The 9,884-nt window shown below is 35.6% G+C and overlaps 1 protein-coding gene across 1 annotated transcript in view; it reads left to right on the forward strand.

The window, feature by feature from the left end:
* LOC117112493 (leucine-rich repeat-containing protein 20-like) overlaps nt 1-9,498 on the forward strand; it is a 56,328-nt gene extending 46,830 nt beyond the window's left edge. The window contains exon 6 of the mRNA XM_033255581.1: nt 6,014-9,498. Within this exon, the coding sequence (XP_033111472.1) occupies nt 6,014-6,156 (143 nt within the window). The 3' untranslated portion in view covers nt 6,157-9,498. The remainder of the gene's footprint in view (nt 1-6,013) is intronic.
* The last annotated feature ends 386 nt before the right edge of the window (nt 9,499-9,884 follow it).

Genomic DNA, 9,884 nt, shown 5'->3' on the forward strand with positions numbered 1-9,884 from the left:
CGTAAACACATTCAAGGACGTGAATCCGTGTTCGTATTTAGTGTGTAGTATAAACACAGCCTAACTTACATCCTGGAATATGTGGTGGTACGTTAACCTCAGGAATGGATGTGGACTGGATCATCAACTGAAGATCAGGTATTTTCTTCTCAAAGTAGTTGGCAAAATCCTCAGCTAGTTCAAACACGTCTTCATGGACTGGTAGGTGTTGGCCGTGTTTGAGGTTGGTAAGATTATCAATCAAATTGAAAAGCTGTTTCTGTTACTGATAATGTCATCACTTTTAGCTTTTTCAAGTTTGGTGTGGTATTCAGATGTCATTCTAGCATACTCATCTTGATGAACTACAAGGCCAGTTTTCCTCCACTTTTCTTTCACATTTACGCATTTCTTGCTTGGCAACTCTGCATGTTGCATTATACCAAGGTGCATGTGGTCTGAGTGTGATTTTCCGTCTGACGACAGGTGCATGAGTATCAAGTACTGTAATTCCCAGAGGTATGTGTTGTATTGTGAGACTAACGAATTAAAATTAACCTTGAATCTTTCAGGAAACAGATGGGAGTTAGCTGTATTGTTGATGAACTCCCTGACATTTATGGCTCTAATGTTGCGTCTGTTTATAAATCTGGTTGTTGTTGGGGGTCTACCAAAATTCAAATTAAACAGTGTGACAGAGTGGTCTGAAGGGAGTGCCTTCTTTCTGACGCTAACATTGAAAACAGAGCAATCTGGAATGGGTGAAATCACCAGATGAAGTGTATTTCCACAGTCGTGAGGTTCCTTGACATATTGGAACAGATCAACAGCATCAAGCATTTCGAGAAAGGTTTTGGCATTTGCATCATGTTGGTGGTTTACATGGAAATTCAGATCGCCAACAATTATATAATCAGATGTTATTTGTGCCAGAGATTCGGTAAACGTTAAAAAAGTCATGAAAGAACATATTTGGTGTAAGTTTGTTTTTCATGGAAGGACAGCTGGGACTGTAAATCACAAAAACCTTGAGTTTCTTTGATTGGTAGTGAGTGTCAACCTCTAAATACTCAAAGCTTCTGAAAGCAGCACCATTTTCTAAACGTCTAACTAAGAATCCATTCTTCAGCAGAAGAGCTACACCGCCACCTGATCAATTTAGCTGTGGCTGACTGATGATAGTGTAGTCAGGTAATGTACAAATGAACGGTTATCTCGATCACTGCCAAGTTTCTGTAATAGCCATGATGTAAATTTTGTTGCTCATTACATAGTCACAGATTTTTGTAGTCTTTTTCTTGATCGATTGTGCAAAAATAAATTCCAAAGTGCACATTGTGCATATTCTGGGTAGAACTTAGTGTGCATTTTGGGGTAGCTAAGGTTGTTTATATTAACAGTGTTCCTAGATACCAGTGATAGTTTTAGTTTAATAGTCATGTTCATTTTTTTAATAGGGCGTATGACTATCATGTGGATATCAGCTCATGACCGCGCTGTGTTTAATGCCAACTTCTTGTATGGTTTTAGCCAAATATGTTGAAATTGAGTAATATGCTTATTTAATGTTTTAAGCTCACTACTACTGTACAGATAACTTGGTTTCGAAGCAAGAAATGCAGACAAATTTAAAGCCAAGAGATTGAATTGCCATAATGTAGAGCTAGAGCTAACAAGGAAGTGGAATGAAAAGTAAACAAAGCAAGCCAGTATGCATGAAGCCAGGCAGGTGGTAATTTGCATAACACAGAGAAAGCACAAGTTGTGTAGTGGACAATAGAAAACCAAGCAAGTTTATGTATGGCCTAGCAATAGCTAAAAAATTGCTACTAAAAATACTGAAAAAGTGAACTTCGTAAGAATAAAAAAAGAAGGAACCATAGCAATATAAAATAAGTCAAGAACAATATCACCAAGATTCTTGCAAAAAAATCCAGGAGAAAATATAAAAAAACTCAATGTATCCAGGAGACAGATCTAGAGGCATACAGCTAATACAGCCTACAACTACAATACAATACAGCCTACAACTGCAACTGCATCTTATTTGATAGCATTACCATAATGTTGTGACTTGGGTTGCTTTACTACAAACGAATAGTCTCAATAGCTCCATACCGTACTTCAATGCATAAGTATGTATGTTTATTGTTGGGAGAGCAACAAATATCTTGTATCTAATTCATGTAAAATCTACACTTAATCATAGCAAACTCTTCAAGTTTAGTTTAAGAAGTTGTTTGGAAGCATGCATAGTGCGTTGGAAGGGTCTGATCCCTGGAACGTTTGAACATTTGAAGGGCACTCCCAGAACCTAGCTATTTTATAAATTTTATACTGAGGCTTTATTGCGTTTTCTAAAGTATTTTATCGCTGAAGTTTTATTCGTTTTGTATCCTGTTAATACTTCGTTGGATTTTTGTACATTTTTAAAATTGTTACTTGTATTCTGCTGAGGATTTGCAATGTGAAACTGTAACTTGTAAGTGTTTTAAAACTAAATACTTCACGTTTATTGTTTGCCTTCTGGCCATCCTTAGTGATAGTGGATTATCCAGTGATGAACATCCTATTCAAGTATGTTTTATGTCATATACTGATATTAATTTAACTAGCTACACCATCATGGCTGAATTTGAATTTGAATCCTGCGCCATTAATAACAACACATCATTCTGCAATGCTATGCAGATTTACATATTCACTGAGAGGCCTGGGTCTACCTATAACCTAAAGGAGTCAACAAAAATGTCATTACCTGATGTTTCATAGTCATCTGGTGTTGCTACCTGTTTGATGAATTTTCGTCGTCGAGTACTATTTTTGTGTCCTCGATTGGGTTGCATTTGTTTACATTCTGATTTCAAATGTCCCTGTTTATTGCATTTAAAACAAGTGGCATATTTATGCCTACATGCATCACGTGTATGATTACTCAATCCACAACGATCACATTTTTGACGTGTTGTTTTTTTAATTTCCTGATGATAGCCTTTCACATGTTTATGTCCCTGTGTCGTTACTTGGTGAATTGATTTCTCACCTTCGTGTGTCATACTTTTCATATTCGTCGTTGCTGCTTCTGCTGCAGTTGCTACATCTACAGCAGGGAGATGTATCTACAGCTTGCTGGAAGTATGGTCCTTAGATAGCAATTTCCTTTGAATATTAGTGCTCAATAGTCCACATACAAACTGATCACGCAAAGCATTTTGCAATGCATCTCCTTCAAAAGCACAATATGTAGCTTCCTTTTTCAGATGTGAAACGAACTGAGAAATAGTTTGTCCTGGTGTTTGCTTTGTGTTTCTAAACATAAACCTCTCAGATATTGATAACCTTGTAGGCTTTATAGAAAACATAAATCACGTTGTGTAACCAGCTTCACCTAAGCTACTCAATAAAATAGCTCTCCTTTTGTTTTCCGTATTATCTCCTTGGAGGTCTAAAGCTACAAAGTATTGATCTAAACGGTCAACATACGTATCAATGTCCCCTTCATTGACGTTAAACTCGTCAAATAGAAGTTTCGTGTTGTTGGATGCTCGTCTGATTTTGTCTTTTACAAAATTTGTTTTGTAAGAGACAAATCCATGTCTGATAAACATGTTTCGTATATTACAATACATGTTTTATATAGACATTTACTATAGTTACGCCACATTTTACGAAACAGAAAATTGAAGGGGATGACAGCGCCAAGTGTTTCTGGTTTTAGCTAATAAATATACGAAATTGATACTTAGCATATGACCCTTGACATCGAAAAGTTGGTTTGTGTAAACAATCGTGAGCGAGTATCAGGCCTCTGTGTGAGGGCCTAGCTAGCTAGCAAGAAAGAAGAAAGATGCATAAAGACGGAACTAGAAGAAAATAGTGATAGTGGTACTGTACTTTTGAAATATAAGATTTCAGTAAAAGTTTTAAATGCTAATAATGCAAACTTTTTACTTGATAGGTGAGTTTACAAAATACGACCGTACCTGGGCCAAGACCGGACTTGGCCATGGCCATAAGAGAGGGCCATCCATGCTGTTGTTGTGTTCAGTTTAGGGATCAGCAGACTGCATCAGGACACGTCCCTCTCCTTTCATTTAGGCCTGGGCTAGGCCAGTCACTAACGATAGCTACTGTTAGCCTACTTTGTAGGTATAGCCTACCCCATACTGTCTTATATAATAATTATTGAGGAGAATATTTCCTGAACTAGCTAGGCCCTAGAGTGTCAGCTTACTATGTCTGTAGATACACTTAGACCCACCCTATAACTGTCTTATTTATTATTGATATTATTAAGCCAGGCTTATTAAAACTTAGGCCTAGCTAGAGACAATTATTAATTACTATTTTTTATTTAAGTAGGGTCTAGCTTTTACTTATAGAAAAACATTGGCTATTCTTCCAAAATGCAGTGTATGTTTTTGTTTGTTTTTCATTTTATTAAAAAAAATAAATATTTAGGGCAGATATGGGACCAAGATAGCCCTGTGCTGGTGAATCTGATTATTAGTACACAATGCAAATTGTAATTATGAAGTTCAGGAATAATTGTCCTCAATTTTCCCTGTGCCAGTGAATCTGAAGACAGAAATTTAAAGCAGAATGGAATTATGATGTTCAGGAATTATTCTCCCCAGGAAAAATAATCTTAAAAACAATTCTTTTAATTTGAACTGCTCAATTTGAAGCTAGATTAAAGTAATCAAGCATAAAAATTATTTATATGATCATACTGTACTGTACTTGATGATATATTTAATTTTTTTCCAATTCTAGAGAGAAACTTTATGTAACATTTATGTCCTAATTCTGCAAGTGGAAAAGTATTTTGTTGCTAGTGAATGATGGAAGTTTAAATTCAACATTAAATAATTTTATTTCCAAAGATATATATTGATACATACAGGAAAAACAATGCCCAAATAAAATACCTTCTGACCATTTATTAGCAAAAGATGAACTCCATACAAAATATTTAAGTCTTTTATAATTATCTCACATTGGTCTATTTCCGGACACTACAATATGTATAGATTTGAACTAAATTCATAAAAACCATCCTTTCAAGTATACATTCATTGATTACAATATATTTATTACATCATGAGGTATATACTTTTTGTTTGTAGATGGTCATCACATTCTATTTGAATAATCTTTGGGCAGAGTGACTCAAAAAGGAAGCAACTGAATACAACTGCTGTAGAATTATCCAGAAGTCAATAGAATGTTTGTTGAACATAGAAACATTCCTGTACAGAATATTTTTTCAGTAGACTGTATGCCAGTGGATTCTAACAGTAGGCTTGTCAACTCTAGTACTGCACCAAATTGTTGAATGAACAGCGCAAATTCCTGGATTGAGAGAGAACAAAATAATTGTGTATCATTTTTGAAGGATAAGAATTATTTCATGGCTTATATTTTTGATACTATACATTTTAATTCATATTTGAAGTCCAACTACCAACTTCCTTTAATTGGTGCCAAATATTTCCTACTGGAAATTGGCTAATACTTTTATTATTACAGTATTATCATGTAGGATTTCTATATTATATTATAATAATCTGTTTGGTGCACTGCAAATATGATTTTCATTTTTATACATTTGATAGGGATAAATGATAATTTATGCACAGATCAGTCTGATACAGAGAATTTCTATTGAAGTATTATTACTGTATTATGTCTACGTGTCAAATAAATATATATTAAAATAATTCTGTCAGTTATTAAGGTCTTGTTTTTGATAATTTTCAATGATTTGACAGTCTTGTGTCAGACCTACCTGAAGTTGTAAAATGCAATTCTGACTTAAAAGGGCCCCTCCAAAGGCTAGTAAAAAGTGGCATCATTGTACGTATTTCAAACTTTAGTAAACATAACCAGCTTATTAATCTAAATTTATGTTAATGCAATTAATTAATATTTTTATTATATTACTGTTAGTATGGTATGCAATACAGTATTAGAACAAAATCATAATACAGTTACTAAAAATTTCAAAATGTGTGTTTTTATTTTCTTCTAGAACTTGATGCTGGCAAGTTGAGAGAGATGAAGTCACTGAAAGTGATAAACTTAAAAAATAACCCATTGACTTCCGAGAACTGTCACCAGCTCATTAATTTCTGTGGTATTGAGGTTAAGACTAGTCACCATGAGGTAGACTGATATGAATTCTGGAAGGAAATTCCACAGTTCAATGCAGTTTAGAGGTGGATAGGAATGGATGTTCAGGAGCAAGGTTTGAATATCCTTATCGAATTAAAAAAGATTATGCTGTAATCTAAATACAGCAAATTATGTTGCTGCATCCAGAATATTGAAGTCAAGATAGAACTGGAAATATAGTAAAAGACAATCCCAAGTAGCCAAAATCTCAAATTTTTATCTACCATATTTAAAGATGATAACCCATGCAGCTCTCCATTGCTAAAGAACTGATAATATTAATAATAGTTATGAGTAATATAATAATAGTTATGAGTAATAGTAATTCAACATGCTTGATAGGGTCAAGTGGGTTCATATTTAATTATTTACATGATTAACACACGACAGCTGTATTCCTATAGATGACATTTTAAATATGTGATGCTGACCGTACCTGTACAATTCATACTGGGAGAGCTGATAATATGTGGCAAAGACAAGCCAAACCTGTCACTCGTCTCAAAAATAAATTTTGAGTTATTAATACAGGAAAGAGTAAAGTAAGAGCTATGAAATGGTAAAAAATCATTCAAATCCTACATTTCCTGAAAGTAACAAGCATTCAAACATACATCTGTTTAAAGAAAAATAAATGAGAAATCAGCCTTCAAAGTTTATGATTTCAGGCCTATCTCATGTAGAAACTATCATCAAATCCTTTAAAAAAAATGTGGTTTTTTTAATTTAAAAAAAATGTTGTTTTACATTGAAAATGTGGAAAATAACTTGACGTAGAGATATATAAAGGTTAGTTTAGTGCAATAAAATGACATTCCAGGATGTCCAGGACGATTTACGACGAGTGACTGGTATGGCTTGTCTTTGCCACATATCAATAATATAGTGTTTTAGTTAACTGAAGTGCAGAAGATGATGCTGCATATGTTTTTTTTATAAATTTCAGCATACTTGATATTTTCAAGTGGATTCACATTTAATTATTATATGATGAAGACACATGACAGTAACATTACTGTAGATGACATTTTAAATATGTTACTGTATTGTGACCATATCTGTACAAATCCTACAGGTATGTGATAGAAAATGACATATAATATGATGCTGTAAGTAATAGTGGAATGTTTTTACATTAGCATGTTTAGTATTTTTTGATAACCATATAACTATTTTATGTACTTAATTTAGTATTTATTGTAGATAGAATTTTGATTAATTATTAAGAAGAATTAATAACTTCTTTGTGACTACCCAGTATGGAATAGACTACAGGTGTTTTGATCAGACCTTTCCGACACCTGTGAGGGGAGGGGTAGTACCTAAGCCGGGAGGAGGTCAATAGTTTTGTCGAGTGCCATTTCCGAGAGTCTAGCGGGGCCTATTCATAAATTTGCTCCAACGGCCACGGATCCTTCGGGGCCCCTTCGGTGCCCCTACCCATATTGTCTAGTAGGGTCCTCGCTTTATAGCACCCTGATCCAAAAGGGCTTTACTGATACAAAACAGCATAATGTGTTACTGACATCGACTGTAGGACATGTAGCATATTAATGCAGTGGGGTGGGTTGCCCAGCCGGCCAGGACCCCTTGCATTTGTAAACATTTTTTAAAAATGGAGATAAAGTATCAAATTTTATGTCAGAATGAGTGCCATTTCCAGGCATCTAGAGGTACCAAAATCATAATTTGCTTTGCGACTCCCAGTATAGAATACACTATAGGTCCTTGATTAGACCTTTGCAATGCCCGAGAGGGAGAGGGAGCATAGCCCCACGTCGAGAGGAAGTCAATAATTTTTTGTCGAGGAACACTGCTTTGAAAAAGCATACAGTAGGCCTATTTTTACCATCTGAGAGTGCCATTTTCGAGTGTCCTATTCTTAAATTTTCTCAACTCAGCCCCAACCGTGGTGGGGCTGAGGTGGGTTTGGAATACCTATTGGGCCCCTCCTCGCTCCCCTGTCAGAAAATTTCTGGATCAGCCCCCTGACTTTGGGTGAAAGTTTTGCTTTTCCTGCAACTACCACATGGAGGTTTTCCTCGTCATCTATCCTGTATGTAGCCACTTACCACTCCTACGTTAAAAAGCTTCTGTGAATGCATAATGCTGTAAAAGATGAGGAAAAAACAGAAGCTAGTTTGAGCTTGGACAACTAAGCAAATTTAATTGTCTAAATAACTCTGACTGTACTTGGCGAACAAGCAGACTACAACACATGGAGGAGGTTGAGGTATCCGATCTTAGTGGTGTCATGATGTATGCACCTGTTGAGACTAAACTATTGTATACCTAAAAAATATTATAGTCCATATGTAACGGTCCTACACCTCCCCTTTAAGATTTGGCTTTGGAAGGCAAAATCTTTTCATTACAAGTGTTAAAGTGTAATAGCAATGTTAAGTCCATGAGAAATTAGTCTGTATCAAAGTCATCAATATGATGTGTTCTTCTGCGATTCCTGCTTGGATGAATTTCAGTGGTGGGTTTAGGCATAACCAATAGGAGCGTAAACTTGCGTAGATACTTTCTATTGCTTAAAAAAAAAAATGAAAATAATTATTACCTATCATGCTGGTTGCAGCAGGGTGTGTTTCTGCAAGGTCAAATTTGTTGGTGCAGGCTGAAAATTTGATGTACTTGAGAAGCAAGTGATGTTTGCAATGGTGATATTACACCTTCTGTTGAGATTGATACTGAATGGGCTTCTAAAAAAACCTAAAAAAATTACAAGTCATTGATATAATAATAATAATAATAATAATAATGTTATATATATATACCGCACAATGCCGAAGCTTCTATGCGCTTCACATAAACAGAAAAATAGAAAAAAACCCCAAAAAACTAAAACACGAAATAACCTAAAACTAACCAAGACCGCCAAGAAAGTGAAAAACCATCATCACCACCGGCAATTTAAGGTGCAAGACCGGCCAGTACATTATTCACAGCATGCCATAATGGTGTGGTTATCTAGCTGCCTATGACAAAAACTAAACATAAAAAATTAGAGTGCACCAAAAAGGTGCGTCTTCAAAGCACACTTAAAGGAAGAAGCTGCTGCAGAGGATCTAATATCGCAAGGTAGTGTGTTCCAAAGTTGTGCCGAAACAATAGAGAACCTTTTATCACCATATGTAGATGTTGATGTTCTCAGAGTTTGCAGTCTGAGTTGAGATGATGACCTAAGACTGCGAACTGAGTGGGGAGGGTTGACCAGTTGTGTAATGTAAGCAGGGGTTGTTGATTGAAGAGCTTTGAAAGTGGTCAGCAGTATCTTGAAGATAAGCCTCTTCTCAATGGGCAGCCAGTGAAGGTCATTGAGGATTGGGGTTATGTGAGCAAATGGTTTATGGTTTACTGCGTGTTACAATGCGAGCTGCTGTGTTCTGTATCCGCTGTAGTTTAGCAATTTCAGAAGTAGGTAATCCATACAAGAGACTGTTACACCCATCCAGGCGTGAGGTAATGAAGGCATGTACCAGTCTGGCTGTTGTTCTTCTATCAAGGTACTTTCTAATGCTGCCTATTTTCCTGATTCCTGAATATGATGCTTTACAGATGTTTTTAATGTGCTGCTTAAATTGCATTGATGAATCGAATAGAGCACCCAGGTTCCTGACTTCTGCCTTGACATCAATAGCAGTAGAACCAGTCATAACAGTGCTTATGGGACTATAGTTTGAGAATTTGGAAACAAAATGGATTATCTCGGTCTTTGATTC

Source organism: Anneissia japonica, unplaced genomic scaffold (assembly GCF_011630105.1).
Source record: "Anneissia japonica isolate Jap-2015-1 unplaced genomic scaffold, ASM1163010v1 scaffold389_len89789_cov197, whole genome shotgun sequence".
NCBI lineage: Eukaryota > Metazoa > Echinodermata > Crinoidea > Comatulida > Comatulidae > Anneissia > Anneissia japonica.